This window comes from Pteropus alecto, unplaced genomic scaffold, assembly GCF_000325575.1.
Source record: "Pteropus alecto unplaced genomic scaffold, ASM32557v1 scaffold213, whole genome shotgun sequence".
Taxonomy (NCBI): domain Eukaryota; kingdom Metazoa; phylum Chordata; class Mammalia; order Chiroptera; family Pteropodidae; genus Pteropus; species Pteropus alecto.
Genome location: NW_006434829.1, coordinates 3652178 through 3670046, shown reverse-complemented (window position 1 = coordinate 3670046; position 17869 = coordinate 3652178). Strand labels below are relative to the sequence as shown.

The 17869-nt window shown below is 48.7% G+C and overlaps 1 protein-coding gene across 1 annotated transcript; it reads left to right on the top strand.

Moving 5' to 3' along the window:
* Window positions 1-3389: 3389 nt before the first annotated feature.
* ZNF664 (zinc finger protein 664) lies at window positions 3390-4929 on the top strand. Its single transcript, XM_006909974.3, has one exon. It carries the CDS (start codon window positions 3523-3525, stop codon window positions 4306-4308), a length of 786 nt encoding a protein of 261 aa, XP_006910036.1. The 5' UTR covers window positions 3390-3522; the 3' UTR covers window positions 4309-4929.
* The last annotated feature ends 12940 nt before the right edge of the window (window positions 4930-17869 follow it).

Sequence of the window (17869 nt, the reverse complement as noted above, 5' to 3'; positions counted from 1 at the left end):
CAAGGTGGTGCCGCGTTTCCTATCGGACCGCGTTGAGCGGCGCACAAGGTCTGGTTGTGGCTCCTAGAGCTGTGCTAAGATTGATCAATAGGTTGGGGTGGTGACAGCACGGTCCTCTCAGTGTGAAGTTTATGGCCAGCCTTCCACCTGTTTCACCCGTTCCTTATCGTGCCCTGGACCAGGTATTTCATTGGGGTTGTAGAGTTGCTAGCTGGGATGCTGCAGAGTCTTGCAAGGTAAGTTCACGAAGGAAAGATGGGACGGATGCTCAGTTCTTTCCTTTTAATTGCCAGTTTTTAACAAAGGTGAAAAGTTGGTGTCCTGGTTACTTCCCATTTTGTCCAGTGCCTTGAGTCTCTTTCTCTCCGCCTCTTCTATCCCTCTTTTTCTCTCTGCTCCCCCTCGCCCGCGGTCATTGTGGAATCATGGGGTTTTGTGTGCTTGATGTGTTTCAGCAGATCGCGTCCACCTTTCCTTTGATGGGTGGACACAATCTGCTGAAACACATCAAGCATCAGTGTTCCTGTTTTGGGCCAATGGGCGTGTCTTTATATATCGGCATCTCGAGAGCTCCTTCGGCATGACTCTCTGGCACTTCGGCATAACGAGATGTCCCAGACTCATTTTATGAAGAGCCACTCTGGCCTTGAAACCGGCTGTTGTCCCAGGGTCCCTGTGCCATCAGGTGGGAAAGGGTGTTAAGGGAAGGGACTGTCGCTGTCAGTCATCTTTGCTTCCAGGCCTTTTTGGTGGACAGACCTAAAACAAAGACATGCGTTCAAGCTGTTACTTCTACATTAAATCTTATGTTACAGGATTTTTTCCCCTTAACTGTGATTTTATATTTGTGTCTCATTTCTCCTACACTGTGTCCTGCGGTTCCTAACAACATTAGCACCCTTACTTGTTGGTATTCTCTTCCTTTATAAAAACACCAGTGTTATGACAACTAACAGTTAAACTGTTGAAAGCTTGATTTCTCTGCATCTTTATCACCAGAATATGTCCTTCTGAGGATATATATTTGTGGGTATGTCACCAATTTGAAAGTTAAGGTTCATTTTCTGCATTGTGCTTTACAATTTTAGGGACTGTTTTGCTTTTTTGTTTACTTATATTTTTTGAATATTTAAATATTTATGTTTCCAAAGTTAAAACTACCTAACAAACAAGGTACATTCGGAGAAGTTTTACTCCATCCTTTTCTCCTTTTTCCCCTTTAGATAACCATTTAAATGCAGTTCGTATCAGCCTTCTCCGTGCTTATGTTTATACAGTATATGAACAAACACATACCTTCACATTCTCTTTTTTTTTTTTTTTTTTTTTTTTTGCACAAAAGATAGCATGGTTTATAAATTATTCTGTGCCTGACTTTTGTTTTTCACTGAACAGTATGAGCTGGTTCATTCCACATTAGTATATGATGGTCGCCTTCCTCCCTGCTGTGAGGTGGCTGGGCATGTCTCGTTGTAGGAGGCACTGTGGTGGCATCAGCCAGACCCCTCCCAGGTGGTTGGGCCTGGGGTTGGCTATAGATTCGCTGTGACAGATACTGCCTCAGTGAATAAACTGGGACATCAGTCATTCCTGTTTTTGTCACTGCGTCTTGGGCTTACTCTCTGGAAGTGTGATCACTAGGTCAAAGGGTAGAGGCAGATGTACTTTTTCTAGACATTGCCTGTGTTTTTGCTGAAACTTTGTTCCTAACCCTTCCACCTAGAAGCAGTCCGATTTATTTTGTCATTTTAGTGTTAAAGAAATCTCCTTAATCACCCACGTACCCCATCTTTGCGTGGAACATACTGAAAGTGTTATTCTAAGAGCCATTGAGTTCCTTAATTAACTGCAGCGTCGCTCAGGGGGTCTAGAGCACAGGAGATGAGAAGCTTGCGGAGACGTGGGCCGAGGCCTGAAAGGGAATATTGTGAGACTGACCCTCTTCTGTTTGCTCCTCATGCTGTCTGTTGTATATTTTATCCCGTGTTGGTTATCGAGAGAGACTGGTAAGAGGGCACTGGGCAGGGCCTTTTTGTCTGCTCTACCAGAACGCGGCGGGTCACGCCTGGGGGGCTGGCGGGTACCGTAAGGGGCTGGAGAGCGTTGTACAGGTACGGTGAGCGCCTTCCTTCACTGAATAGAACCGGGAGCAACACAGGAGTTCCTCCCTCGGGGCATTCACGTCCTAGTATAGGAGACAGGTCAAACCCAAGGACAGGAAGATAATTACAAGTTCCATGTGCTTTGAAGGAATCAAGATTAAAATAGAACCTCCACCAGGGGCCCCCTTTAGGTAGAGGCGGGGCCTCTGACACACCACGGGCTCCGGGCGGAGAGAGCATTTCAGGCACAGGACCAGTCTGTACAAAGGCCCGAGGCAGGCACCGTGGGAGGGCAGGGCCAGGTCCTGGCAGGACCTTGAGCTTTAGCTTAAGGATTTGGAGTTTACATCAGGAAATCACTGAGGATAGTTAAGCAAGGGAACGACATCTGATACCCATCTGTCGCGTGTGTATTCCTTATAGATGGGAAGGCTGCTCGAATACCATGTTACGCTCCAGAAGCAGCAGCATTGTCCCTTCTGAAGTTCAGAGCGGAGGTAGTTTTCCTTCTCGCTCTTTGTGCAGAACAGCTGCTTCTCACACTCACTGTAGGGCCTCTGAGGACTTCTGTCCCGCATTTCCTTGATGCTCAGGGAGTTGCAGTAGGTGGTTGTCACTGGGTTGTGTACACGGGCTGTGACAGGAACGTGACCTCTACACGTCTCCAGACCTGCAACCCCTGGAGACACCTCTCCGGGAGATAAGAGCCGCTTTCTCAAGACCAGGAAAGGTCTGTGTCACTGCCGTCCCATTTACGTGAAACTAATTACGGAATCAGCAGTTTGCTGGGCGAAGAAGGCATCGTCAGTGTCTCTGTTTCTGTTTCCGTTGCAGGAGATGCAGTGACGCCTGCGTAGGGACCTCAGGGCAGGAGCCGCACGCGCGCCGAGGGCCTCGCTTCCTGGGAAGCCCTGTCTGATGTGTGGCGGGCAGAATGCCACTCTGACGCCTCGCGGGGAGCCCACACGGGACCGAGACCAGCACGCAGTATCTCACCCTCAGCTGCAGGGGGCACCGTGCAGTCCTTTTCGTAGAAGTGAGAAGTCCGAGACTGTTCTGCGAGAGGAAGATTCCAGGGTCTTAAAAACGCAGAGGTCTGCACCTTGGGAGCCCCTTGGAATGTTGACAGCTCGGGACCTGAAAGGAAGTTCTGTGTGGATGAGTTAACAGAATTCGAGTGGAAGTAAATGTCACTTTACACCCAGTGGTAGTACCGAGTGGGGAACACTATGCAGGAAGAAACCTTCCGTAGAAAGACAGGCAGGGAAGAGCTTAGGCCAGCCTTGACCCTACCGCATAGAGCGAGCCTGAGACGAGCTGCCAGAACGGCCAAATGAGAGACTGGATGAACTAGCAACCCTGTAACTACGGTAGTTGTAAGGAAATTTTCTCCTCTAAGTCACGATACCAAATAGGAAAAATGATCTACAAGTGCCCCATGTGTAGGGAGTTCTTCTCTGAGAGAGCAGACCTTTTTATGCATCAGAAAATTCACACTGCTGAGAAGCCCCATAAATGTGACAAGTGTGATAAGGGTTTCTTTCATATATCAGAGCTTCATATTCATTGGAGAGACCACACAGGAGAGAAGGTCTATAAATGCGATGATTGTGGTAAGGATTTTAGTACTACAACAAAACTTAACAGACATAAGAAAATCCACACAGTGGAAAAGCCCTATAAATGTTACGAGTGTGGCAAAGCTTTCAATTGGAGCTCACATCTTCAGATTCACATGAGGGTTCACACAGGTGAGAAGCCGTATGTCTGTAGCGAGTGTGGAAGGGGCTTTAGTAATAGTTCAAACCTTTGCATGCATCAGAGAGTCCATACCGGAGAGAAGCCCTTTAAATGTGAAGAGTGTGGGAAGGCCTTCAGGCACACTTCCAGCCTCTGCATGCATCAAAGAGTTCACACAGGAGAGAAACCCTATAAATGTTATGAGTGTGGGAAGGCCTTCAGCCAGAGCTCGAGCCTCTGCATCCATCAGAGAGTGCACACGGGGGAGAAGCCCTACAGATGTTGTGGGTGTGGGAAGGCCTTCAGCCAGAGCTCCAGCCTCTGCATCCACCAGAGAGTGCACACTGGGGAGAAGCCTTTTAAGTGTGACGAGTGTGGGAAGGCCTTCAGCCAGAGCACCAGCCTCTGCATCCACCAGAGGGTGCACACCAAGGAGAGAAACCATCTCAAAATATCAGTTATATAAAGCGTTTTGCTAAGAGTTAAAAATCTTAAAACCCATAAGTGCCACTAGGAAGGAAACCCTGTAAATACCTGCATTTCCCCAAGAAATTTTCACAGCCAGCCCCAGCAGAACATTCTTTTCGAAGAGGCATATGTGAGGTTGATTTTTTTTGATTCATGCCAAGTGTGTTCCGCAACTTGACTTCGAATCCGGTATCCCTCTGGTGTCTGCCCAAGATGGGCTGTGAGGTCCCAGCGTTTCCCATCCCCCAACGTGGGTGTGCGTCTCTTGCGATTCTGGCACCATGCCTCCGTAGTTGAAATGCTACACAGGAAACCATGATCATTACCCAGCCTCCTGCGTCACCTTCTGTTGACGCTTCATTCAACAGTTACCCCAGGTACTCCCCTCGTCGGGAGCTCACGACCCCCTTTTGATTCAAGTATACCGAAAACTGCGCTTGAAAATGGACAGCTCCCACTGAGACGGTGTCCTGGTATTTCTGAGGTTCCCCTTGATTCAGCCCCTACATATCTTTTTATATGTCCCATTATTTCTGAACCCACGTTACCTGTATGTCCTCAAAATATTCATAAATATCCACCCCTTCCTAGATGGCATTAAATTTCATTTTAGGTTTTAGGTGACTCAGTTCCCATTCACTTGGCCTATCAGAAATCGTTGATAGACATACGTGCCCTCGAACTCTCTTTAATTTTGTGGATTCTGCTAATCACTGTGTCTCTGTTAGACTTTTCTAGTGGCTACATCACATATTTTTAACTTGAATTTTTTGGAAATAGCTGAATGTAAATAGGAAGAAGCAAGCAGAGTTAGAACTTTTCTCCATCCAGATTGCCTCGGGCTCCGTTTGTGACACGCAGCTCGGCCCCAGCTGGGGGAGGCCGGAGGAGTGGATGGTAGAAGGGGTCACTAATAATGCTTGGTCTCCGTTTCTGTCGTTTGGGCAATAATGAATAGGAGGCCTCGATACCCCTTCATCGAGGGCCGTGTATCAATTCCTTCTTAGGCATGAATGTCTATGCGGATTACCTTTTTCTTTCTTCATTCATTCATTCAACAAGTATTTATTGAACACCTCCTATGTGCCAGGCACTGTGCTGGGTGCCGGGAATACCACTGAATCAGGCAGTCAAGGGCCCTGCTCGTGGAGTTTACTTCTGGTGGAGGAGACAGGCGTTAAGCAAGTAAACATAAATAACGTAGTTTGAGATAGTGATTAAGTGCTATGAAGAAAATAAAAGGTCAGGGAAGGCCTTTCTGGGGTGGCATTGGAGCGGACAGCGGGGGCAAGCAGCACCCGCCGGCAGAGCACGGGTGCTGCGGTGGGACCCTGCCGGCGCGTTTGAGGAGCTGACGCGGCAGGCGCTGAGTGTCTTGAGCAGCGGGAGGGGGACATGCTGAGCTGCTCAGTATGTGACGTTTATAGGCCTTTTTTTTTTTTTTTTTTTTTTTTTTTTTTTTTTTAAAACATGTTGAGGAAAATTAAAAACTCATGTGGAGGAACTCAAGGAATGTTTAGACCAAAAGTCCCCAATGACAGGAACAAAAAGCAACTAATTTTTGACTTTGTTTCCCTTCTCATTCCTGTTTCCATTGATTTCCCACATGTCCTTTTGCTCAGGAAGTCTTTGGGGAAATTGAGGATCTTTGAAGCTCTGAAATGGGTGAGCACGTTAGTGTGTCTGTCAGCTGTCAGGTTGGAAAATGGACTACCCGAAATAGTCACGGAAATACTGAAACCTTGATTTTCTCCTCGTATTCGAATTCATTTCTTCTGCTTGACTGGAAGGGGATTTTGTACAACCAAAACCTCAGTGCATAAAGGAGGTGCAGAAGGAGCATGTCATTCCGCGGGCGGGCTGTGAAACTAGCTGTGGGACTTGGGGTTGGTTGGTCACTGCCTGGATTTTAGCCCAGACACCTCCGAACTGGCCTCTGGGAAGTCACTTCTCACACACTCCGCCGTCTCACAAAGGGAGGGCGGCCCAGGTATTGTTCAAAGCCCCTTCCAGGTCTGAATTCCTCGACTATTTACTGTCGTGTCTTATCACTCACGTCACAGTAGTGTGAAGAGATAGAGAGAAGCCTAGGCTTTTTAGTTGATAGCCAGTTCAGATATCATTGATAGAATTTTAGTTTTAGGAAAAATTGGTTTGATTTCTAGCTTTATTAGGTATGTGAGCTTGGGCAAATCACTTAACCTTTGAGTCTAGTTTTCTCACAAAATGAGGATATTAGGCTGAACGATTTCCGAGTTTCCAGCTAGTCCTAGAGTTCTATATTTCTACATAGTTGAATTATTTTATCATGCCGTTGCTGGGGGATATGACTAACACTTTTGAAGCTACTAATTTTATGTCGAGCTTTAAAGTCCATAATTGTTATCTTTGGAAAATATTATTTGACCTACAGTATGTCCAAATCAATTTAATAAAATCACTTTATAACAGGGTTCTGTGCTTGACAGCAGTTGTATGAACTCAGAGGCCGTGCGTGTGTGCATGTGCGCGTGTGCATGCGTGTGTACGTGCGGTGGGGGTTGGCTTGTGCATCGTGCCGAGGGTGACCGTGTGACTTAACCGTCAGAGCTGGGCACTTCAGGGTAAAGTGGGGGGTTGCTATTAATACTTAAATGAGGACGTCGGGCCTAAATGGGGACTGTCCCACGCAAGTAGCAAATGACTGGCTTGCATGAGGAACAGTTCAAAGAGCAGGCAAAGGCGTCTGCGAGTCTGGGAAGCACGCCCCCTGCGGGCACAGCCCTGCAGCGCAGCTCGTGTGTTTCTAAGGTGGTTTCCAGGCCTAGGGTCCCACACACACTGCTCTTTTAAGAAAAAAACAACAGTATAGGTTTTTACATAACTTTTATCGGTTTTTTAAATGTTGACAATAAATTAACCTTCTCTTTGTGACCCCTTTTGTCATTCGTAGCATGTGACTGGTGCCCGTAGGCTTTTATTTCAGCCTGCTGACCGTGGCCTCTGCTGGTCAGGCTGCCATACTCTTAGTTGCGCTGTGGGGGCCCGTGTTCCACTCAGCGGCCTTTGACAGTGCTGCTGGCATCTGCCAGCTTTGAGGGACAAGTCTGCATTCCATTTGGACCACTGAGGTGGAAGCAGTCCAAAGCCCCTTGCGATGTGAGTGGGTCCAGAAGAGGCTGCATCTGGGCTCAAGTGTCACCGCCGAGACACTCCTGGTGTCTGAAGAACTGGAGCGTGAGAGCGAAGTCAAGGCCGACGTCCCGGTTTCTAACATCCTGGACATCTTTCGGCCAGGAAGTGATCTCGAGTCAGAGGTTCCAGCGGCAGTCCAGGTGGCCTGCCGTGAGCATGGGTGCCCAGGCCCATCCGGTGGTGTTGAGGAGGTCGGAGAGGGCCTCTGGCGCCGTGAGAGCCTGGACATGCCTTCCAAAGGACCGTCCAACTCTTGGTTCTGAAAAGTGTAAAATTATAAAGCAATATTTCTGTGCGAGTTGCTCTTATTCTCAGGAATTTGAAAAATAGGTGAATGGAAAGCAACTACCAGAAGCAGATGGAAAAAGCACTCAGTGTTCACTGGAGCCCGTGAGGAAGCGGTGAGGGTCGGTGCCAGCACCGCGCGGGAGCATCGCCAAGCGCGGGGGCATCGCCAAGCCCGAGGAGGAAGAAGCAGCACGGCACTCAGCCGTGACGTCACGCCATTTCTCAGGTGTCTCACCTATCAGACGGCTTTGGAGATACCTAATTCTTGAGAAAGTTGGGGAAACTAAGTAAAATAAGCAGATACCAAGTGCCTACATTTAGTAATACAACAAAAAAACATTACTGATCCCCGTTGCCTCTGAAGGAAGATGAGTTAGGTTCTTTGGAGTTTTTGTGCTGCTGAGCACGGTGATGGGTTTGGGCATCTGACTTTGGGCTGGAAAGGGCTGAAGTGCTCCACGTGGTCGGGGGGCGGGGGGAAGCCCTGGACTCCCCCAGGATAGTCTGGGACAGGAAACCATGGCAGGGTAGACAAGGGACTCTGGGAGAAGGACCCAGTGGTGTAGGGCAGTGTAAGGTCGCATGCTTGTGTATCTGAACCACAAATCTTTGTCCTCGAAGCCTTCGGATGCTGCTTGGTCTGAGTGGGTTTCTTAGGCCGAGTGCTGGGTCCAGGCTGAAGTGGGGCAGGACACACATACCCCACATGATAAATGTAGGAGCCGGAAGAGGTGGCCACGGGACCGTAAGCTCCGGGGAACATGCAGAAATCTTGGGAGGCGCGCTTCCACAGGCCGTGCCGCCCCGGGCCCCGAGGGGCACAGAGGCACCCAGTGTCTGTCACCACTCAGCATACTTAAGGTAGAATTATTTTAAGATCATGAGTAAATGAAAGCTTTTTATCATCCCCATATTATACTTAAAAATTTTAAGGGGCGCATGAGCAAATCCAAAGATCCCAAGGCCTTGTGTTTACAGCACACGTCAGCAAGAACTTGGCACAGATCTTGATGGGTGGTGACTTACACCAAAGTGCTTTTATTCAGATTTCGGCATATACAGATAAGATACCTTTTAAAGTCAAGGGCTAGCATGCACAGGTTGCTCTTAATGCTTTTCAGGGGGATTTATACATTTTATAGGCTCTCTGTTTTGTGTACTCTGTCAGTTACTCTTCCTAAATACTGCTCAGAATGTGTCCCCTCAGAGATGTCCCCTTGTCCTCTGTGCTGACTCTGGATCATGAATTATGGCGGGTGTGTTGTGTTTAGATAGAATTTTTAAACCAAGGACCTGTAAATGGGTTTGGGAGCTCTAGAACCTTCTTAAATTGTCTGCAGAATTTTATGTCTATGGGGTCTATGCATTGTTCTAGGAAGGAGGGCTTTCATTAACTTTGTGACTAATAGATAATGCTAATCGCGGCACGCCATCTGACTTAGCCACGCAGTTAATTATTTATCGTGCAGGGACCTTGGGCAGAGGGGCGTTTGAGAGTTCATTCAGAACAGCGGTGGGTCGCTGGAACCAATAGAAAATGATGCGTGTGACAGACGGGAGAAAACCCGCTACGCCGTGTCGTGACGAAAAGCCGTTGGCATGAAACGAACGATGCCTGTGCCGTGTGGTTGCACCGGGCTTGATGGGGGAGCAGCGTCGCGATGTCACGAGGTGTGCTTACGAGGCACGTTCTGCGACAGTGCAGGAACGTTTGTGTCGATGAGAACGGCCGTGTCAGAGGGGCTGCTTGGGCGTGAGTGGAAAGAAACGGCTATGTGAATGGAAAACTCTGGAACTACAGCTGAGTCTCTCCTGGTTGCAGAGGGGGCAATTCTTGCTGTAAAATAAGGGTGAGGTCCCCAGTGCTGGCACGGGCTGTGTTTAGATTCTCAAATAAACCTATTCATGTCGCTTGGTGCCGTGTTTGATTTTCTGTGTCCCATGTCACTTGCCTGAAGTAACAGAGTTAAAGTAATATCTCTCGATCAACATCTGAATCGTCAAAACCATCATAGGCTGTCATATGAGAGCGTTGGCCCCGAACCCCTAGTTTAATCCCATGGGGGTTGAAATGAAACACACTCGTAGTCGCTGTTTCGTGAACGGTGTTTATTTGTAGTCGCTTTTACCTCTTGGACGCGAGAATTATTTGGAAGAGTTGGTTTCATTTTTAAAAATTTTATTTTATCTCTTTTTCATTAATCACTAACATTCCTACTTTTAAGAACTGACACATATGTGCAAAAAACCAAACGAAGAGGAGTTTTCCCTGGGTAAAGTTAGAGAAGGGATACCCCGCCTCCCCCCAAAAATTCCCATTTCATAATAGAATTTCAGAACTTTTAATTATAATAGAAAAATAAGGTTATCTTTGTTTCCCACATGAATTTGTAGACAAAATTATACCTGCTACACAAGCTTATGTAACAATGAGTTAAGGAGAAATTTGGTGGCTTTTTTGCTACTGTGGACAAGTCAATAAAAAAACATGAAGCGGTGATTCTAGAAGCACCAGCCTACCTCCGACCAAGTAAGATCCACCGAGCCTTGTAGGTTTGAGTTCTGAGATGCTTTGCTTTTCCTGTGGCAGGAGCGGTTAGGTTTTGTCCCAGGAGAGGGGCGGGCCCTGCCTCTGGGGGGCTGAACCCCAAAATGCTTCAGAGGTGGGAGGGTCCAGGGTGGGGTGGCTGCACACCATCCTGGCTGCTGAGGACTCCACGCTGTACTGGGGAATGAGGCAAAGTACGTGTGAACTTGACCTGGAGGGGAGACGGATCCCCATGCTTGCACGATGGCACAGATGTCAACACAGCGACTAGGTCAGCAGAGCGAGGCCCCACGCAGGAAGCCCGCCGGTGACAGCAGACTCGAGTGGATTCCACTCCGTTCAGGCAAAGAAAAGGGCATTTCTTGCACATGAAAAGTCACAAAGCGATCGATACCTTTGAACTTGGCATTATTCAAATCCTTTGCACCGTAGTTACTTGTTTTATTCAACCCAGCAAGCGTCGGAGGGAATCATCTTCCCCCGTGACTCTGATCTGGTTATTTTCTCCATGTATTTCTAATTCTGTGCTGTTTACTGTACAAATGCCCCCAATTTAATTTTCAGTTTAATTTTATGGGGATAAAATACCAGTCTTCATCCCATGAAATGCTGTGCGCTGAGTTCTGTGTTCTTACAAGTCTTCATGTACATACAAATACGTGTATGTGCCTATCCTGACTTTTCCTGAAGAAATGGCTGAGTTCTGTCCCTGTGCCGCAGTTCGATTAGAGTTTAATTGGCACGCATCTTGGCGACTCGTCGATACCAGCACGTCCGGACCCGCGTCTGACGGTTTCCAGTGGTCTCGTGTCTCACTGTGCGGGAGACTATGTGCATCCCCAGGCCCCTGTTGATGGAAAGCCCCTGTGTTTACTCCTACCCTGCAACTTTCATGCTTTTGCGTTATATGTTGAAATCTTTGATTTAAATTTTGAATCTTCGGGTTTTTAAGGAATGTGATAAAGGCTCAATTAAAAAACATCTCTGGCTAGCGAGTTATCCTGTTACTGCTTATCGAATCGTCATAGATTTGAAGGGCCGACTGTTTTACAAGCCAAATTCTCATATATATTTGGACCTACTATTCTGTTGAAATAGTTTTTCTTACTGCCTCTTTATTATATGCTCTGACGTTTGCAAAGCCAGCTGCGCTTTATGGCTCTTCTGGATTTTGCCCAGCTATCCCGAAATGTAGGATCCGTTACTTTTAATCTTTAGTGTCAATTTATCTCGCTCTGTGTCTCATAAACAACCTAGGATAATCTTTTTTTTTTTTGGATTGGATATTCATTTTTTTAATGAAGACACAACACATCCCCCCCCACACACCTTTTTTTTTGTGGTATATGGTAGTTTGTTGAATGAGCGATACTATTGCCCGTTGGAAAGAAAATAAAAAATTGTGGTCATGTTTTTATTTGGTAAGTTCAGCACCCTTTCCTTGACGGTGTAAGTAAAATAAACTCAAACCTCAGTTCCTCTCACGTGATGGGAAATTCTGTTGTAGTGGAAGGTGGGATGTAGTGTATATACATTTCTTTGTTTTCTGAGTTTTTTTTTTTTTTATTGTGGTACATTTATATTTTTCTGCTGGCTCCCACATTCCCGCTGATTCTGAGTTCTCACCCTCAGCTTTCTGCATTTTGACTTTTATGGACTCTGCTGCCCTGTGCTTCATTCCCTAAACCCCACAGACTCAGTGTGTGTGTGTGTGCGTGTGCGTGTGCGTGCGTGCGTGCGTGCGTGCGCGAGCTAATCCCGTATAATAAATCTCTCCTCGTATATCTTGTTGGTTCCGTTTCTCCTAGTGTGTTGGCCTTGGTGCGCATACTGATGGAGACCCACGTCCCATACGTCTGTACTGCTAACAGTTCTAAATCAAGTTCAGTGTAATACGTTCATTCTCCCTCGGGAGTGGCCTTAGCGTGCTGTGACTCCTCAGAGTTCCATTCTGGTCTCAGTGGTCCAAGAGGGTGGACACCCCACCCACAGTCCAAGCGCTGCCACCCCGCCCCCAGCCCTGCGGCCAGCCCTTCGTGGGCCCTCGGGCTGGGCTGGCCATGCCAGCAGCCCGCTCATAGGAGGGTGCCCGGAAGAGAGGTCTCCTGCAGGCCCGGAGAGCAGGCCTAGGCTGTTTGAGGGGGACTCTCGGGGCAGGGGCTGGTATACTTGGAGCCCAGCCCTAAGTCGGCTCATCCCTGTGGCCCCTGCGAGGGTCCGAGTGGTCACCCGCTCATCCAGGCCCAAGGGCAGTACAGACCGACCATGCACATCCAAAGATGTCATTAGCGAAGGTGTCAGGCGAGGCCGGCCCAACTCAAATTTCTGCCCCATGTGGATAAGCAACAGTAATGTCGTTTGAACAGTCATTTCGAGGAAAGAAACGGAAACCAAAGCCGTGAGCGCCGATCTTCAATGACCCACCCAAGGCTACCTCTTGTCAGTATTCTCGGGCCTCTTATGGTGTCCCCAGCCCTCTAGCTTCACGCTGACCACGCCGTTTGACCTTCCCCAGGTCGAGCGGCAGGAAGACCTGTGAGTAATACTTCTTTCTGGTGTAAGCGTTTCTATCAGCGAAAGCGCTAAGCCAGGTCCTCGAGAGAGCTGGGCTGCAAGATGCCTGGACCACAGGGCACTGCCAGCCTCACGGGCTCAACGCAGGACGTTCCTGGAGACCGGAGAGCCAGCCCCCCGTCGTGAGGGACGCTGGCGAAACGGCTCGTGCCCGTCATCAGCACTTAAGCACCAACCGGGGTGTCTCCTCTCCTTTTCCCACGCTTGCAGAGAAGTCGCACAGAGTAGTTTGCAAGTGCCCCAAACTCCTCAGGTTTCTCTGATAATTGCCTCTGAGTATCGACACGATTTTAACATTCAATTTTAATACGCTGACTAATGGAGCAAAGCAACGACTGGGGTAATCCCCATGAGTGTGGAACAGCAAGGTAGATGCGTTGCTTTGGAATTCATTATATTTTATTTGGCTTCATGATTTGGTCCCGAGTAATATAATTTTTAGCTTACGTTCTTTGAGCGAATGCAAGCTACATAGGCGGTAGGGGAAGGGCCCGTAATTTTGTGGAAAACGGCCAAGTTGGGACTCATTTTTTCTTGTTTGTGAAGAACCGTAATCTATCAGGGGCTGATTCACTCATAGGTAGTTGAATATTAATCACATACAAAAGAGTTTGTGTTCTCAGTATAGTTTAGGGTATTTTTTAAGACCATAAAATAGTGAGGGATGTTTGTTTTTCTTTTACGAAACAAACAAAACAAACCCCTAGGACCAAAGAGTAGTTTGCTTTGTTATTCACTTTTTACTGGAAATAATGTTGCTATTGCCTTTGTTAGAGAGTTGATACATTTATAAACCAAAATAAAACGAAACCCCTTGAGATACCGTTTATTAGCATGACAGGGTTAAAACGCTAGTTATTTAACATAGGGAAATAAGAGGCACTGAGCATTAAAAACCTGACAGTTCTGTGTTATGTGGCTAAAGATCTCGAAAATTAAGTCCTTGGTCGTTTTGGATCCAGCAAGTTGGTGCTGAGTAATTTCTCTCTGGAAAATGAAGCAGCCATGTGGCTTAAGCTGGATGGATATGCCCCCTCTAGTGGTCACAAGGGGTAGGGCAGGGCTGTACTCCTGGTTCTTTGTAATTAATTATCCATCCCTTCTCCAATCCCCAAACAACTTCTTAAACTTTTTTTCTTTAAGGAGCGGGGAGCAAAATCTCTCACCCTCCACTTGTTCTCTGAAGTAATTTGAAAGTACAATTTTTAAAAAATGTTGAGCGTCATGCCTCAAATCCATTGACTTGGCTTCATGCATTTAAATGTTCTCGATTCTTTCCAAGTTTCATTATTAACCGTAGGCTAGTTCTTCAAAGCTCACTCATCGAAAAGATGAAAGCAATATAATTAATAGTGCAAAGAGGACTTTTATGGCAAGAGGTAGTATTATATAAAAACTTAAAGCCTGACGTAACTTCATCAGGCCATTTTGGGGGTAATATAAAATGAAAGTTGATGGTCAGTGCATATGCATCATTAGGTTACAAACCGTTACTTCATTTGTGCCGTGGATTCAAAACGCAGGCTCCCTTCCAAGGGCTTGGACCACTGCACGGAAATCGTACCACGAATAACGTTTTTTAAAAAAACCCCAACAACTGCTTGGTCAGGCGTGGCAGGAATCATCTTTAATCAGACAGCCTATCGATGAAGCTACGCTTTTTGGCCCTAAAAGTCCTGAGCACCCATGTCAGCAGATGGACACGGTTGCCCCTCCTCATTCTCCTGGGGGGCTCATCATAACCATCATCAGACCAAAAGAAGTTCTGCTAAAAATATAAGAGTGTTAAAAAGATGGGTAGACAACATGGCCGCACAGAGCAGATTTTAGCCTAGAGACCAGAAAAGCTTATGAGCTTGTAAATGGTTGGGGCATTTCCTTCTCCTCTGCCTCCTTTTCTCCCCCTCAAGGTGACAATATGTGGAACTTACAAAGCGCCTTTTTATTTTAAAAGTGGACATGTCTGTCTGGACATATCTATCATCGTAGCAATTCAAAGGGGAAAAGGTAGTCCCTCTCTGCTTTATACATGGGGCGCTAGAAAGAGCGTTCAGCGACTTGCAGAAGCGAGAGGGTAAAGCTGACCCAAACCCCACGTCTCCTGAAACCACCGTGTGATCCAGCAATGCCACTCCTGGGTACACGCTCGGAAGAATTGAAAACAGCAAGGACTCAAACAGACATTTGCACACCCATGTTCACAGCAGCATCATTCACAGTAGGCAAAAGGTGGAAGGAATCCACATGTCCATCGATGTGTGGATGGGTAAACAAAATATGATCTATTCGTGCGATGGAGTGTTATTCAGCCTTAAAAGGGAAGGGCGTTCTGACACATTCGACAATACGGATGAACCTAGAGAATGTTATACTAAGTGAAATACGCCAGACAAACGGACAGATATGGTATGATTCCATTTATATGAGGGACCTAGAGCAGTCAAATTCACGGAGACGGAGAGTAGCGTGGGGGGTTTTAGGGGCTGGAAAGAAGGGAGAATGGGGAGTTGATGTTTAATGGGTACAGAGTTTCTGTCTGGGAAGAGGGACAAGTTTTGGAGGCGGGCAGCGGTGACAGACAGTTGCACAGCAATGTAAGTGTACTTAACGCCACTAAGTGTTTACTTACGTGAAAGCCACCTTGCCAGGGGCTGAAAATCGGGGAATGAGATCAGACATGCTGTTCGCTGCCCATGTTTTAGCCTCGTAGGAGAGAAACTTCCAAAAAACAGTCACGGCAGCGTCCTCGGAACAGCTGTAGACACGTGAGCCAAGTGCAGCATCCGCGCCGAGGTCCGCCTGAGTCACCCTAGGTAGGGCTGTGGGAGCCAGGCGGGGCTCCCAACAGGAGGGCTTTGGGGGCTGCGTAGGGGTTCGCCGAGGCGATAGTGCACCCCAGCCACGCTCCAGAGCCACCCGGGGTGGGGTGGGGGTGCTGGTGAAAACCCACATCGCTGAGCCCCACCCCGAGTTTCCTGTCCAGCGGGCGCAGGGTGGGGCCTGAGAGTTTTTGTCTCTGTTAGGTTCCCAGGGGTGCCGACGCCATAAGGACCACGCTTTGAGAACTCTGATTTACGCGAAGACCTGAAGCGTGACGTCGCGGCGCGCGTTTGGGGAACCGTGAGTAACTCAGCGTTGCTGGAATGCGAGGTGCCTGAGCCTTAGGTGTAGAGCGTGAGGGAAGGGCCTCGGGTGCCAAGGAGGTGCGGGCAAGGAGAGCACGGACGGCCGATCGGTGCGTGCGGCAGCAGGCCCGGCCATGCGCTGTCCGAGCCTAATGCTGTGTTGTCACATCGTGGTCAGTGGGCGTCGCGCCCATTTCACAGACGGCGTAACTGTGGTGCCGTCACACGGTTAACTGGTTGGGAAGAGATGTAGGAGGCAGAGGGCCCCAGACTTGGTGGCTGCTAGGATACGGGGAGCGACATCTAAATTTTCACCGGGTGAGGACGCCGTGCGGGCTGGGGCAAGTCCGCGGAAATTCTGTCCAGCGCACGGGAACGGCTTAGCTCTTTGTCACGGTCACCGTCCTTCCCGCTTCGGCCGCTCGCTGCCTGGTTCATTGTCTTTCATTTTCCCGTTTCGCTCGCTCTCTTCACCTTTCCCTTCTGACGCGACGCGCGTTACCACGAGACCGAAGTCATCAGGCGACACCTCCATCCTCTTCCTGGGTTTAATGTCTGACGGGAAGAATGTGAGGATGCGGCCGGACAGGTGAAGGACAGGACTTTAACCCCTGTTGGAGCCCAGGCTCCTCGAAAGCTTGTCTTCTTTTTATGATGAAACGTTTCAGAGAGAAAACGGAGTGATCGACAGCCGTGCGCCAGTCACGTGGGTGTCATGTTATTAATATGCGATTTTAGCTTCGTTTCCCTCTGCGAGGGAGTGTGTTTCAGACACTGTGACACCTCCCCTCTACATGCTTCAATATGCGTCTCTGAAAATAAGGCTGTTTTCCTATTAACCACAGCACCATCACGCTATGTAAACCCTAAACAAAATTCATTCGGTCTTCAAATAGTCTGCCCGGCGTCCTGTCTGTCCATTCTTCCAGCTTGGTTGTTCGATGCGTTTCAGAGTAAGATGCAGACAGCAGTGTCCCTGTCCCCAAACTCTCGAGCACGGGCGTCATTTATTTATAGCAGTTCAGTATTTGTTGAATTTTTTTCATTTGGGGTTAAACGTACGTCTGATGGCATACACACGTTTTTAGTGTAATATTTGACGAGTTAAGACAAATGCACACCCAAACCCCTATCAAAATACGAAACAGCATCGTTGCCCCGGAAAGTCCCCCCGAGCCCCTCCCCGTCCAGCCGCAGACGACCCCCGCTCTGACGTGGCCTGTCCTTGCGGCTTCTGGAACGTCCCAGAACCAGAAGTGCCCCGCGCGCGCCGTGGCGTGTGGCCTTTCACGCGTCAGGGTGTTCAGTGTACACCCTTGCGTGTCCCGACGGTAACGTCACAGTGCGCAGCGTGACACGGAGGCGTCGCCATCATCCCGCCACCTGCTGGCGGACAGACACGTGGGCCGTCTCTTCATGTGTGAGTGTTCGCACGTGAACACTCGTGTGCAGGGTCGGCGGGTGTGCCCGGCCCTCCCAGACGCCCCTGCCCTGGCTTGCTCTGTCCGCCGTCCAGCCAGGCTCTGGCGTGGTGGCCGGTTGCTGTGCCTCCACTGTGCCCTTGACCCCGAAGCGGGAGAGATGTACCCGCAGCTCCATCGTCTGCTGGGCGTGAGGAGGAGCTACGTTCTCCGAGGGACGGCTGCTGAGCCACCTGTGTCCCCCCGTTTGCTGCTGGCATGCTTGAACTGCGGCCCTGCCCGTGCTTGGGGGGGCCTCAGACGGCGCTAATCCAGCCCGTTCCTCCCTCCCTCTCCACTGTCTCCCTCTCCTGTTGGGGAGGACGTAGTGTCAGTCCGCAGCCACCAGGGGGCGCTGCTCGCCTGGAACGATTTACATTGGTACATTGG